General features: G+C 41.6%; 1 protein-coding gene across 2 annotated transcripts in view; it reads left to right on the forward strand.

Annotated features, from left to right (window-relative positions):
* Positions 1-5,006: 5,006 nt before the first annotated feature.
* Positions 5,007-15,912, forward strand: part of DNAJB6 (DnaJ heat shock protein family (Hsp40) member B6) — a 60,327-nt gene continuing 49,421 nt past the window's right edge. For both annotated transcript variants that reach the window (XM_051612934.1, XM_051612933.1), the window contains exons 1-3: positions 5,007-5,100; positions 14,019-14,127; positions 15,530-15,639. In XM_051612934.1, coding sequence (XP_051468894.1) covers positions 14,063-14,127; positions 15,530-15,639 — 175 coding nt within the window. In that variant the 5' untranslated portion in view covers positions 5,007-5,100; positions 14,019-14,062. The remainder of the gene's footprint in view (positions 5,101-14,018; positions 14,128-15,529; positions 15,640-15,912) is intronic.

The raw sequence follows: 15,912 nt of genomic DNA on the forward strand, positions 1-15,912 counted from the left end.
TTCTGATGGGCTTTTCATAATTGACCTCCATAAGTCATACAAAATGATTTAAAAAAAAGAATCTGGGAACTATGTGAATTGCTAATACCTCCTGGAATGCTGCCACATGATTTCCATCATTAGGTTATAGCTACCAGTTAGGCCTGATCCATCTCACTTCAGGCAGCTGGAAGGTAGCTGTCCAGGTGCTTCTGACAGCAGAGAGGCAACCCAGAGACAGAGCTCCAGAGGGCAGATCTTTCGTGAATTAAAAACATCTCCAAACTGGGCGGGATCCAGCCTTCCCTGGAGGTGTCCCCCCCTCCCTCTCTTCATAGTTGTAGGCCTTAAACTAGATGCTTAACTTGTAGACAGCTGAAGTTAGCTGAAGTGTAACCAGACCTTTCACCTCTCCCAGGTGAGAGCTGAAAATTCCTGAACGCTGCAGATCCTTTGATAACAGTTTACTCTGACCTGTGACTCAGCACTTGAAGACCAACCCAGGTCTGCCTGGATCTTTGGTAGCAGTGTCAACAGACCAGACTTAATCAGCTTTTGTTACTGGAATGTTGATCCTCTGCCAGCAACATCAGATTTAATGCTCTTTAACACAAGATTCCAGGTTATTGTTCCAACCAGCTAGCCATAAATATCTAGAACACTTTTACTTGACACTTTTGCAAATACATTTGAAGAAGGTTTTCTGAATCTAAACCCTTTTCTGTTTTACTAGTCCTGCAAGTAGATCTAATGAAACATGTTACTTCTTTCTATGATTCCGGCCTTTAAAAGCTTTTCCATGGCATTGCCACGGATGAGAAGGGAGATGGGTTTGGCTCTTTACCTTCTGCATTTCCCCCTCTTGTTTAGTTGTGTTAATGTTTTACACAGGAACTGCAAGGTCCTTCTGTTGTATGGAAAACACTGACATGGGCAGTTCTTGTTTAAGGACTTTCAAACTATTGTAAGATATCTAAATATGGTTAACACTGAAGTTTAAAAATAGTTTTGAGAAAACTGAAATAAGTGGGACTGAATATACAGGTCAAGTCGAACTATGGGTGAGAAGAATTTCAATTACATCCTGGGGAACTAGGCAGTCCTGTTCTGTGGTACTTGAATTATGTAACTTGAATGAGGGAGATGAAAATGTGGTTCAGCAGTGCAGGACTGGAGTTATGAACATTGTTTATCGGAGTGCTACTCTTAAAAGCAAAGTAATCATAGCTACAATATCTGTTTTGAGCTTTGGGTGATCTGGAAGAAGCAGAGACCTCACCTGGACAGATAAAAAATCAGATCACATTAGAATCATCATCATCATAGAATGGTTTGGGTTGGAAGGGACCTTGAAGATCATCTAGTTCCAAACTCCCTGCATGGGCAGGGACACCTCCCACTAGACAAGGTTGCTCAGAGCCCCATCCAACCTGGCCTTGAACACCTCCAGGGATGGGGCAGCCACAACTTCCCTGCACAACCTGTTCCAGTGTCTCATCAGCCTCACAGTAAAGAATTTCTTCCTCATGTCTCATTTAAATTTCCCCTCTTTCAGTTTGAAACCTTTCCCCTCATCCTATCACTCCATGTCCTTATAAAAAGCCCCTTCCCAGCTTCCCTGTAACTCCTTCAGGTACTGGAAGGTGTTATAAGGTCTACCCAGAGCCCTCTCCTCTCCAGGATGAACAACCCCAACTCTCTTCAGAGCAGAGCTGCTCCAGCCCTCAGATCATCTTTGTGGCCCTCTCTGGACTTTCTCCAAGAGCTCTATGTCCATCCTGCATTGAGGGTTCCAGAACTGGACATAGCACTGCAGGTGAGGTCTCATGAGAGCAGAATTGCTTGAAACCAGGCAGAGCTGACCCACTGAAGATCTGAAGGGGTAAGAGATGGGTGTGCTGCCCATACTGGATAACAAGTGCACCAGGCAGAGCAGCATGAAACCAGTATTTCCTTCATTGCTTACCAGCAAGCAACGTTCTTCTGATTGGAAAACAAAACCAGGAACATCTATGTTTTCAAAACTAAGCTGCACAAAACCGATAAAAAGCTGTTATTGTGCAGGTTTTATGTTTGTCCTGTTAGACTTGTGCTCCCAAAATAACTGCTTATATGTCATCCACCTCCGTGCATGAAAAAAATGTGCAGGGTTAAACCCTGGTCAAGAAGACTTCAGGTGGAATGCTTGGTCCTTTACCAATAGGAAGTGTGAATCACAGGAGGCAAGTAGAGACTTCTTCCTTTGGGAGCAGCTCATCAGTCTGATGGATGCTGGGTTAGCAACCTCAGCCTGGAGCCTCTGGAGTTATTTCTCTCTGCTCTTCAGACCTTGAGATCCCAACAGAAACCTGTCATTCCATACAGAATTATCCTTTTTTTGCCACTGTTGTTCCACTTGTGTGGATATGTGGATAAATAGAAGATTGATGGTCAGCATCCATCATGGCACTACTTAATTATAAAATCTTCCCAGTAAACAACTAAAGCAAAGTAACTGTGTGTACTACATCCAGTGTGTTTACTGCAGGTGAAGTTTTTCAAAGACTGAAGACATCTAATACTTTGTTCTGAAAGGCTGGAGAAAAAGCTTTGTATCATAAGAAGTTTAAAGCATTAAAGCAACATTTTATATGTTCTGCTCCCAAACTACACAGTACTACTGACCCACCACTTGCCTTTGCAGTTGCTGTGCTGGGGATCCTCTCAGGTTTGCAGCCAAACCTTTCAGAAACAGCCAGTCTTCCTTCTTTCCAAGTTCATCAACAGCTTGGACTTCACAGCTACTTGCTGATGAGGAGCTAATACTAGTGCTGGTTGTCTCTTTGATCTAATTTTAAACACTTGTTTCCATGACCACGATTAGCATCAAACATTATGGAACAATATTTCTTTTGAAGCTTGTATTTCCCCCAAAGCACCAAGCCCAACCTTTCATAAGTTTGTCCTACTACTTGTCTTGCTAATTACAGTAGGTTTTCCTCTCTCTTATTCCACATTTATCTATCTATCTATCTATCTATTTATTTATTTATTTATTTTCCCTCTCTTTTTGAACTGATCCTACTCCAACATAAACACCTTTGAAATAACGACTAGCCTCTTAATTTACTTTATTTAGGAAGCACACATTTTAGGTGTGGAAGCTCTCTAATTTCACCTTGTTGATCTATAAATAAATGCCTCCTCCAACTTCTTAAATAAAGGACAAGAAATATAATTTTACAGCAATTTAAAGAATGGATCAAGTCCAGTTTTTAAAAATAGAGTAAAAACTTGGCTGCTTATGCTTTGCTCTCAGCTATGACACTCGGAAAACCACATACTCAAATATAACCCAGATGATACTTAAAAAAAATATTCAAACAGCCCATGTGCCAGCTGGGAAACAATGAATCTGGCCTGAAAAGAATTACGTGTGAGGGTTTCAGTTTTTGAGCCTAACCTAAAGATGTACACAGATGGGGGTAAATTTTTTTTGTCCTCTCACTTCTAGCTGCCAATCTCATGGTAGTCATAGGATATTCATTAGTAAATCCAATAGAAATATAGCCTAATAAAAATGTACTAAAATAATGAATTTGCTATACTAAGGGTTACTTTTAAAACGATGTGCTTTGTGAAACTGTCAGTCAGTGATGCCAAGCATCCTGCAGGTTGTCATAACATCGAGTCTTCTAAGAACCTGTGGCGACTACAGACAACATTCATGTGGATTCTGACCCACCTGGGAAATCTACCAGAGGGAAACTGGAGACAGGACCAGGAGGAGACAGGACAAAGGACTAGAATCAACAAAGACCCCCACAGGAGACCCTCGAGCGTGCATAATTACAAAGACAGCCAATTCCAGGAAATAAAATGACTATGTAAAAGAATTCTGGGAACTCGTTGACATGGAACTGAATATGCATGCCTGCTCAGTAACAGCTTGTTTGTTGTTATTGGGTCTTGATCTCGGAATCCTCACCCAGCCACACCAGCCTGTTAGAAATGAAGTGTAGTGTTGTTTTTGCATCCTAGAGTTAGAAGCATAGCCTTGGGTTTAGTGTTGTTTTCACATCCTAGTGTTAGAAGCACATTGTTGGGTTTTTTTTTATATATATACCCTAGTGTTAGGAATATAATAGTTTGTTGAAGAGAAGTATCTGCACATTCCAATGACACCTGGAGCGGTTTACAGTCCAAGAAACTGAGGGAGTGAACTGGGCTCCATCTGGGGGATCCGAACATGGAGCAGGATTTATGGCCAAGGTAAGACTGAACAAAGCCACGTCTGTCTTGCTCCTCGGGGCAGGATGAGACCAGTAGGTATAGACCATTTTGGTGATTGGGAAGACAGCCAAGGGGGCAAGAAAGGTAAAAATTACACCTTAAAAGGTAAAAAGGAAACTGCAAGAGATGTGTAAACAGGGGCGGGAAACTGATAGGATCCTCAGAAGCGTCGGAGAGGCTGTAAACCCGGGAGTACCCAGTGGGGAAACGGGGGAGGGAACTTGGCGTTGGGAACAGGGAACACAACCCCCTACCCACCTGGCTGTGGGTGCGCCTGCTTGTCCAGGCCGCCCGTGCCTGCGAGCGCCAATAAACCGCGCTTGGCTGGAGGGTCGATCCGCTTGGGCCTGTCCCTGGGCGCCACAACGTCCCTGGCGGCCTCCCGCTTGGGCGAGGGGCCTTGGGAAGCGAGGGGCTTTGGGAAGCGAGGGGCTTTGGAAGCTCCCGACTCGTGTTTCACTCACCCACTCCACGAGCGCCTGTTTTCAAAACCTACCCTTACTCTCCTCCTCCCTCTCCCTCCGCGAGCACAGCCGGGCAGCGGGATGTCACCCCTCCGCCCCGCCTCACAGCCGCAGGGCCGGCTTTCCCAGCGCGGGGAACCTCCCGCCCGCCGGGCATCCCCGCCGCGCTCCCGCCGGCCGCCGGCAGGGGGCGGCCTCCGCCCGTGCGCGGGCAGGGCGGGGAGGGACGGGAACGGGGGGGGAGCAACCCGCCCTTCCAGAAACTTCCGGAAGCGGCCCTGGCGGAAGTGGCGTTCGGCGTGACGGAGCTTCCTGCTGGCGGCGAGGGCAGCTGCAGCCTGCGCCGTTGTCCCGGCGGAGGGTGGCGGCGGCGGCACCGGGGAGGGTGAGTGCTGGGGGTGGGAAAGGGGCTGCCCTGGGACGGGTCTGGCCGCTTTCCGCCGTGCGAGGGGAGGGGGCGCGGGCCTGTGGGCCAGGCCGCGGGGCTGGGCGGCTGCGTTGCTGGTGGCGGGGCCTGGGCCCGGCGCCGCCAGGCCGGGGAGCGGCGGGGGAGCTGCCCCCGTGGGGAGCTGGGGGGGGGGGGGGGGGAGGGGGTGCTGCCGTCCTCGCAGGCTCCGTCCCAGCCCCCGGGAGGTGCGGGGCGGCGTCCCCGGGACGGCGGTGAGGAAAGCCGCCCCCGGGCGCGGAGGCTGCCTCGGGTGTATCGCCCGGCTCGGAGCGGAGGAGGCGGCACAGTTTGCTTTCCCTGGGCCGTGCGGTCCCCGGGCGGTCTTGTTCCCTGCGCGCCGCAAACAGGGAAGGCCTAGGGAAAACGATCCGCGTTTCCACGCGCCCTTGCAGCGGTTTCAGTGACAAAAAGGTGAGGGAGAGTCTCAGTTCGCCTTTTGCTCTTAAATGTGTTTGCGGACCTCTTGCTTGTAGTCACCTCCCGCTTGTAGCCCTTTCCTGCGCAGCCTGCTTTTTTGGGCATGCTTATAAACTAAACGTGCCTTTTTTTTTTTTTTTTTTCTTTTTTTTTCTCCCCCTTCCCCGGTAGAAGAGTTTTAGTTCAATTCTGCTCTGTGCTAGTTAATTCAGAGTAGGGCAAGCAGTATGGTTTGTTGGCGGTGAAGGTAGTAGTGGTCAGGTGTTAGGAGCTTGCTCGTTCCAAGTTACTGGCAGGTAACGAACGTAGTTTGTTCTCATAATTGCTGGACTTCTGAGAAGGGTGACAAGTTGGAAAGTGAGATTATTTGTTACCAGAGTTCCTGTTTGTAGCCGGGCTTTTTATGCTTTGTGACAGTTTGGCTTTCGGAGGTCTTGTTGGCTGCTGGAATTCAGGCTTGAGCCGTTCTAATGAAGGCGTTAGAAAAGGTGATTATAAATACTGAGCCAATTTGTTTTGAATTCTGGTAATAATAAATTGCTTGTTTCGTTCTCATTTGGAGACAGTAACATCATAGAAGCTAAATTTATAACAAAGCTAATGTGCAAATGCTCGAGCTTGTGACGTTGCATAGTCGGTCAGTGATCAAGCGCCGAGTTTTCAGGATACAAAGTGTCAAAAAGTGATAAGAACAAGGTGTTGACACACAGGGAACAGCCGGAATGGATCTGGGCTCTACCTCTCGTCCTCTGGGGCTGGTTACTACTGCCTGTTGACCTTAATTTTTGTTTACTCTGTGGAGATCCTTGTACTCTAGTGAGGAGAGATTTTCTGTTCAGCTGATGATCAAGAGCCTGGTGGTTAAAGTACCACTTAGTTTGCTGGATTATGTTGTCAAAGAAGATTTGTTTGGACCAGTGCGTAAATGTAGTTACAGATCTTGCCTCTGTGATTACTTTTTTTTGCGTGTGTTGTTTGTTTTTTTCTTTAATTTAATCTTCACCAAAATGCTAACTAGTGCACAGTACCGGTCTAACTTTGTTTCCTCCTCTTTGCTCATGCTGTCTTTTCAGTGGATAACAGAAGACTGTTGGAAACATAAATTAATTTGGGATTAAGTTTTCTTCTATAATCTCGGACATTGGGGGAGAAATTGAAATGGCTGCTTTTACTGGTTTTAATGATTTAAACTGCAGTGATAATAATAACACCTCTATCTGTAAACTGCAAAGTTCCCCTCATACTACATCAGATTTGTCATTTTAGAAGTTGTGCTTTCTGACTGTAGCACATTCTTACCAAAACAGCTTTTCTCTCTGGTATTTTCTGTCTTTCCTAGATTGTTGCAGTTTGCTAATTTATCTTGGCTGGACTTTAGGAGAAAACATGCAGGGCTTCACCTTTGTGTAACACAATTCTTAATTGGAGGAATGAAGTGTTCTGCTATTTATTTTTTTAGTAGAGGCATAGATTTTTTTTACCTATTTTTTTCTTTCATTCACTAGAAGTTTTGGAAAGTACGTGGAGGGAGGCAAAACTTAGGTTAAATCATCATCTCAGTAACAAGGGTATATGAGATCCTAATAGTATTTGGACTGTACTGAGGAAAGAAAAACCTGTGTTTTGCTTTTTTGGTTTTGAACTGTACAACTTCTGGGACTCCTGCACCTGTACTTTTCTGCTTAATGCATTGGCACAGTTAGATCTTAGAGGTGAGCTGGTGCAGGATGATGACGGTTTTCCCGTGAGTGCAGAGGCATCGAAGTTCTAGCCTGGGATTGACTGAAATGTCACACCAGGTTGGAGAGAGTGGGTGCAGCCACCCATATTGTTACATTCTGCTCTTGTGGTGCTGGCTACAGGGGATAGTTCATCTGCAGCAGGTCAATGCACTGGACTTCCAGACTTGAGTGGACCATTAGTTTCTTACCCTGCAAAAAGACAAGTTTTGAAGGGAATGTATTGTCTTAATTTTCAGTTTAATTGTGTGAGGTTTAATATTCTAGTGTTTTGATCCTCAACTAGGAAGTGCTCCATTTTTCTAATAGCATTTGTAAAAAAACTCCGCAGTTCTGTCCTGAAAACATTTTCTGTCAACAGCTTTTCCTTTGTCTTGGTTTAGTTAAGGAGTGGAAGGATTAGTGAGAAATGACTTAGCTTTGTCAAAACTTGTTGGGTCTTATATATGACGATTATTTATTCCAAGATAGGTTTAAATTAAAACTGTAGTTCCATTATATTAGTAGGTTTAAATTACTGTTGTTTTTTTTTGCTTTTGATAGAAATACTGCATTTCAGTGGATATTAGATTTTTCTTCAGTTTAGATTTAATGAAAACATAATTCTGCTTCTGTTTACTTAACTGCTAGGCAATAAATAATTCATGCATATGAATTTCACTCCTACTGTTCCTAGTTATAGGTTTCACTTGTTTTCTCTTTGTTCTGAGTAAGTACTGAAATCCCACTGATATTAGAGGGGACCCAGCACTTAACAAGGATCTTACAGCTCATCTACTAAGTCTGAAGCCATTTATAGGTACTTTGCTAATTAATTTGATTACAACAATTTATTTTCTGTCTTAGATGTAGTCTGAACCTGTAACAGTTTGTCATTGTTCTGAAAATTATTTTGACTGCAAAAACTACTTCAGGGGAAGTGTTGAGAAACTTTAAACTACTTTGTTTTCCTTGAGGGATCATCTGTTTGCATGTGATTATTTGGCTGAAACTTTTGGAACCGAATCTTTACCAGCTGAGGCTTTCACTGTTATTTAATCACTTAATCAAACACAGATCATACATTTTTTAAATTGAGTTAGGGATATTTTTACTTTGTATAAAATACCTTTTTATGGTTAGTTTTAAGAGGGTGCCAGATATTTGTATGAACCAATTCCAAATTTGGACACCTTTGTGTTGTGTTTTGGAAAAATGCCCCTTTGCTTTAAGGAGAGATCATGGATAACTGCTCCTTGGTTTGAGGGCTGCTCATAGATCAGATAGATAAGCAGCAGAGTATCAGCCAACAGTGTGAGGGTAGGGTACCTGTTCACTGAGATACTACCATTTCCAGTTTTTGTTAACTAGGTTGCGTTTCTTTCACAGATGAAGATTTTCAATTTCTTCTATTTCCATTTTTGGTAGATTCATTGTTTTTTAAGGGTTTCTCGTTGCCCTCTGCAGGCTTTCTGTGTGCCAGACAGTAACATGGACAAGAGAGTCCTGTAGTTTTTGCTGTAGTTGTTTCTTGCTCTTCTCAGGGAGGAGAGGAATGGACAGGGTTCTTTGTAACTTCTTGCCTTTGGGAACTGAGTGACCCCTGTACACTTGGCTTGTTTATTTTTGGTTTTGAGGATTGATTTTTGTTTAATAGAATTTGAACTGCAAGGTAAAGTAGTCAGCCTAGCTACCTTTTCCCTGCAGTGTGATCTGCATCCTCTCATATAGTAATTACTGTTCAAATCCACTCTGTTTTCTAACTGAAACAGGATGTTTGGTTAACATGAGATTAAACTAAGCTTTTTGGAATGTTCATTTTATTAGATTCATCTCATGGGGATGCTGTGGTAGTAATGCTGCAATGAGTATAAACATTGCTATTCAAGGCCATTTTATTAACTTTATTATATAGTAAATTTAAGTTTTTCCACAAAACAACAATTTTAGAAGCTTTGAAATTAAACTGTGACAGCTTTTCTTAACTGTATCTTTTCTTTAAATGTGACAGCTGAGATAAGTAGAAGTTGGAAGTACTGAGGTTTCAGTATACCTCAGTGGTCTGTACCACTCTGGGCATATATCATTGGCAAGAAAAATTCGGTGTTGGTTTAAATGTATTTGTCAGATTGACTAATCACAAACTTTATAAAGGTTTTCTTTCCCTGTATTATTGCTCTTACCAAGTAAAGTGACTGTCTTTGAGATCCTCAGCATTCTTAGCTTCCTCTCATGAAGGTTTTCTAGTATGCAGTGTGGGTGTTTGTATGTTAGCACTTTAACAGTGCTCAGACCTTTGGTACAGCCAGGAGACTGCTCATGGTCCCAGCTCAGATACATATGCCACATCACAGGTGTTGTTGCTAGAACTAACTTAAGATCTCTACATTTTATTTGGGATTTGGCCAAGGTTTTGGGACTCGTGTGGCTTCCTCTGTTGCTGAGTTGTACGAGGTAAAATGCGTTTGATTGTTGCTGGAGTGGTTTCCTGCTCTGAAGAGTAGTGGTGTGAGATTGGCCTTTTGTTTTTTTGTTGTTAGGGTGTAGGGTGACACCAGAAGGCAGTTTCTGTGACCAGTATTTGTGTAAAAGTGAACTGTAAGCCAGTAAGGACTCCTAGAACCACTGGTACAAATGGCAAATAGTGCTTTATTTACCCTTCTGTAAGACAGGTCACTTGGAGAGATCCAGGCAAGTAATTATAATTCATGGATTGCGTTTGAAATCCCGGACATACTGCTTTCTAAAAAAACTCTTGGAATGTGCAAAATAGTATTTTTTTTTAATCATAGGTTGCAATTCCCAAAGAACCTTGAGTGTGCACGTCATCTCTTAGCATACCAGAGACATCTCCAAGTTGCTAAGTTGCTGTTGAGTAGGTCAGACACAAGCTGGGGCTGAACTGAGATTCAGAACAGGGAATTCTTCCTGTGTTACCAGGAGGACGCAATGCTTTAGATCTGTTCATTGAAAGCAGGCAAGTACTAGGAATTGGGTGGCTGTACAGCTTGCGCAGGATGTTGATGACTGGCTGCTTCTGTGAATTGCATGAATCAGGAATTTGAAACTCCATCTCCCTCTACCAGGTGACTGAGTCACTGAGCTTGAGCTATTCTGGCATCTTTCAGGACTTTCTGTGCTGCCCTTTTGCTTCATGGCCAGAAATAGATAACTTTTTCTGACTGGGCTGATGGCAAAAGTTGATGTCAGAATTCCCTCCTGACTGATTTAAGAATTTCTTGTTTGGGTATCTTCCTCCCTTCTGTGTTTAGTTAGGGATGCTGCTTTGTCATCCGTGCAGGTTGTGCATCTGATTACTTTTTTTGTCATCTGATCTTATAAAAGTTTATAACTCTCTACTTAGCTATCTTTTGTAATTCTTCTCATGCCTTTTATGTAGCTGAGGACTTTGCTCTAAACAGGGTTTACGAGCTGGGTTTCAGGATAACTTAAACTGTTCTTGCTTTGGGCTGTGCTGTAAAAGGGAGGTCCCAAGGCTGCTCATGTATTCCTATCAATACCAGCATTCTGGGCTTATGCTTCATAAGCCAGAACAAAGCTGACTACCCTGAGATGACTGAGAAATCTAGAAGCTATGGAAACTTTTAATCCACCTGAACATTTGGATGTTTGATGTTTTCATGCTCCAAAGGAGGATTTAGAGTAGCTCATAGTGTCCTATAAACATAGAGCAGTTATGAACATGAGTAACTGTAGATTTTTTGAAAGCAAACATGAAGGCCGTGAAAAAAGTTCTTTGATCTAGAGTTTTTTTTCTTGTTTTTTTCTTCTGAGACTTTAAAGATTTTCTGTGGTTGGTGAGAAATTAGCTAACGTGGTCTGGCCTCTTGAGTGCCTAGTTAATGAGACTTGCTTGTGTATTTGGAGACAAATTGTTTGACAGATTTGGTTTTGGAAGAAGATTCTTGCCATTTTGGTTAGGAAACTTGAGTGTTTTTGCATTTTGTTTTGCAAGAAGGTATATGGTTTACTCCTTTGAAACATCTAGGCATTTTCCCCATGCAGATTCCTACTACCCTTTAATAAAATTGTAGTTTCATCATCTGTTTTCCATTCTGTTGTAAGTTGATGGTGGTGTTTTTTGTGTGTGAATATTTATTTATTTATTTTTGTCCTGAAAAGATTGGATACAAAAGTATTTTCTAGTTTGTAAGAGGTTTTTTGGGTTTTGCTCTACTTCCCCCCCCCCCCCCTTTTTTTTTTTTTTTAAGAGAGCTTCTGGCTTATTTTAATTCCAGACTTCATGTTAGTGGCAAGGAAAAACTGCAGAAGAACACACTTGCAAAAGATAGAATATACAAGCTGCAGTCAGTCTGTTGAAACAAATAATTCCTCTGTTCTTGGAGGAATTGCTTTTTAGGGTCAGAGTAATCTACTAAGTGGTAGTCATGTTGCCTCAGCACTTGGTTTTGGTCCCAACTTCAGGCTTCTGATGTTTAGGTTATATTGATAATGTGTGTTGAATCTGAACTTGAAACACAGCAGCACTGTTTTTAAACAAGTTGCTTTTCTTACCTGCTTATTCCAGGTAGAAGCTTGAGTTTTGAATTTTCACTTTAAGTTATCTACCTAAATTGAGAGGAGTGCTAATGCAAGCCTTGTGTTTAAGGAGAAAGGAGATTGTAAAAAGTGTTGTTTTGGGCCAGTGTTTCTTGTTAGGAGTGGCTCTGACCTCTAGCCTTAAGCTTGACTCCTACTAGATTTTTTTTCTTTCCCCACCCGATTTCTTTCTGTAAACTGTATGTTCTGTATATGGTATTACTAATTAGGATTGCCTACAGCGTTTGAGAACATACTTAACACATGCTAACCGTGCTTCTCATCTGTGTATTCAGAGTTATCCTCCTAATAATTGTTTGGGAAATGGCAAAACCAGTGAGGCTAGTTGATTAAAAGTATTCTGGGATATTTTTGGTAATATATATGCTTATATATTGAACCCTGGCATTACTATATTAGTATTGGCATTCTTAATGTTAACTTTAATACGAGTCTGTGAACTTCCCTTGGTATTGGTCACAATATTAACTATACCATTACTATTTTTTTCAGTGTTGAGGTTTCTTCAAAGGACAAAGTCAATTAGAGGTCTGTTTAACTGCTACCCTATAATTTTGGAAGTGTTTGTGGAACTGTCTGGTTAACTAGATTGCTAAAACCAGCCAAGTTTTAAAAACACAGAGCTCCTCCAGTACATTTTTCTCTGTAAGTAGTATGTAGGGGGCAGGTGTTGTGGCAGGGTGTCCCTTAAACTGGTTTTGCCATTTGAGGAAATGTGTAACCACACCCCTAATTAAAATTAATTCAGCTTTAACCTACAACAGCAACCTATTTTGAAGATGTACCAGTTTATTTTCAAAGGAAGTCTCAAATATTTGTATCCCAAAAAGATCTTGTTGAAAGACACGTGTAATACTAGTACAATAAATTTTGGTATATTTCACTGGACTATATCATGCTTGATTCTTTCAGCATTTCTGTGAAAGAACATGAATATGAGACTTGGCATGAGCTGAAATGAAAAATGTGGAATGACCTGGGGAGGGGGGAGTGATTTCAATGAATTTTTTGTTCTTGATATGTGAGGTAAGGCAGTGTAGCTGATATATTGCTGTATTGTTACATTCTAAGTATATTTGAGTGACTTTGCCTGTAAGGAGTTGATAACTCATTAAAAAGGTCAGTGTTGCCTTGTTAATAAAACTTGAAAGAACCAGCAGCAGTGGTTGGTTGAAAAGGTGGTTGGAAGTTTTGCCAGAATGGAGGCTTATACAGAGGTGGGGAGAAGCAGCCTTTACATGAAGACGTGGTCATTTAGTTGAAATACTAGTATAACTCTGTTCCTTGTAACTCTTCTGCAATATCAACAAGAAACTGTCAGTATTTAAATTGAGTAGGGCAAATGATTTTTGTTTTGGTTTGGTTTTTTAACTTGTAGGTTTCTTAAGACTCTGGTGGAAACTTTATTCTCTTATACTAAGAAACACAAGTTGCCTCTGTCCTTGAGTTGGTTAGTTAACCTTGCAGTTTGAGCCATCTTGCCTGGCTATGTACTTTATGTTGAAAAACACAAGATAAGTAAATGGAATTCAGTAGCTTTGGCAGTATGTGAGTCTTATGGCAACTTCTGAGTACAAGAAAGGCTTATTGGCAACTATAGGTGGAATTAGAGATTTCTAAGACCTGCCCATACATTGCTTTATTGAAGGGAGCATCTCAGTGGAAGTAATGTTCTGAACAGTAGATGTGGAAGATTTGGCTCTTAGTTTATGCTTATATGTGCTTAAGACATCACATAGGTGTCAGAGGTGACAAAGTGAACATGATAGGTGGTTTCTTTTGCATTCAGTGTTATTAATGTATATATATGAAAATGGTGACATGCTTTACATACTCTTCTTAATATACTGATTAAAGCTGGCTTTTCAGTCTAATTTGTTTCAGGAACTTGCTGTATACCTGTGTCTGCACTGTGTTTCAGTGGGATTAAAAAACAAGCATAAATCAGAATTAAAATAATTTCATCTATTGACCTAAAAGTAGGTGCTTTTGGTTTTTGGTGTGCAGAACATTCAAATTTTTAAAAACAAGCAGTGCTCTCAGATTGGGTTTGGTACTGGAAGATATTAGGGTCCTGCCTGGCTGCCATGAAGTAGCATTTACTGGACAAGCTTAACTTACAAGTTCTTGTTGTTTCAGGACCCACAAGACTCGGCTGTTGTGAACAAGACAAGTACTGAAACATGGTGGATTACTATGAAGTTCTGGGAGTGCAAAAGCATGCCTCAGCAGAAGATATTAAAAAAGCGTATGTATCACTGGTGGATATATATATTATGTGTTTTAAGGAACAGATATAATCACATATTCTGGGTTTTTCATTTTGTTGTCAATACTAGGATGAGTAGAAGTCAACTGAGGTAATACCTTCACTAACAGGAGTATTCAGTGCTCTGAAGAAAAAGCATTTACTCATTTTTATTCAGCTGAGAAAAGAATCCTGAGTACCGGTGGAGGGAAAATGCTGTCAGTCACTGGTTTTTGATCACTGTTAAACACATTTCTGTACAAGTGTGCCTCCGAACTTGATATGGTACAGGCAGTGACAGCTCCTTGCTCTGTCACTGATTTGCAGTAACTGCCTCCATTTGCAGAGGTGCTTTTTCAGAGTTATTAGTTGACATGCTGCTTTGTTGGATACTAGCTCTTCCTTAACATGTGGTCTGGTTTCTGGGCTTAGGTTTTGATGGACTGAACATCTGTCACTATTAAAAAAATACCCCATAGTTTAAATTAGAAGCTTTCAAAGGAATTAACTATAGTTCTTTGTTTAGATTTACTCTTAAGTACTGTTGTACAGCGTGTGTGTGTAACATTTCCAAGATATACCATTTACTTTTCAACAAACAATTGGGAGGAAACGTTTCTGTAGTATACCTTTCTGTTATGCCAAAACTGTCAATAAATTGCAGTTTCAAGTGATCTGGAAATAGTATGTTTCTCCCTTGCCTTCTCCTAGGCTCCTGAACTTAATTAATCAAATTGCACTAGTGCACAGACGTTTATGTTTTTTTCTCCCTTGTTCTTTTGCAAATTTGTGTACATACTGCTTTGTCAGCTCAGATGTTTGAACTGTGATCTTGTATCGCTCTGTGTAAAACACACTAAATCAACGTGAGTGCAAGCTTTGCTTTCCCCTCTCAGTAGTTTTGAACACTTTGCCTAAAGTGTTTCATTTGGCAACAGGAATTGTGTGCAGGTGTAGCAGTCAAAGAAGCCACAGATGTTAGGATGCTGCCACAATTTGGTATCAAAGTGGTCTTGGAGCTCTGTCATCTTTGTCTGTATCAGCAGAGTACTCTTGATGCTTCCCAGGGTTTGTTGTATTGAATAATGATGGAGCTCTAAGGAGAAGCCGTAACAGAAATGTTATGGAATGTGTTGTTTAGTCTGACAGATGTTCATAATCAGAAACACAGGAATAATCTCAAAATAACTAAAGAACCCAGACTCTTTGTTTTAAAGCAGGTCGGATTAGATGGTTCTTTGTGTACCTGCAGAATCTCTTGGTTCTGGTTTAGATGCAAGATACAAAGTGCTGGCGAATTTTTAAATACTTTAATCTCTGACTACTTGTTTGAAACATGCTTATCTGTATAGTATATTCCTCCACTTCAGAGTAAAATATCCTTTGTTTTCCTTCCATTTAGGTACCGCAAACTGGCATTAAAATGGCACCCTGATAAAAATCCAGACAACAAAGAGGAGGCAGAAAGACAATTTAAACAAGTAGCTGAGGCCTACGAAGTTTTGTCAGATGGTAGGTGTTTTAAAAGGGCTCTTGAACTTCAGGTCTCTAGTTGGAGTGTCAGACCGCAAATGCTGATGTGTGATGCTTTAAACGGATATTGTAATTTGGGTTTATCATCCAACTCAACTACTTCCTTTTCAAAAGAAAGGAGAGAAAAAGAAGATTGCAGATAAGACAGAATATGCAGGAATTTTGGAAAAAAAAAAAAAAATCAGCTTCTCTCTAGATGAGTAACCAAACCCGTTTCCTTCTAGAAATTGGTATCTTATGTTTGCCAGGCCC

The sequence above is a fragment of the Apus apus genome, chromosome 2 (assembly GCF_020740795.1).
Source record: "Apus apus isolate bApuApu2 chromosome 2, bApuApu2.pri.cur, whole genome shotgun sequence".
In the NCBI taxonomy this organism is placed as follows: domain Eukaryota; kingdom Metazoa; phylum Chordata; class Aves; order Apodiformes; family Apodidae; genus Apus; species Apus apus.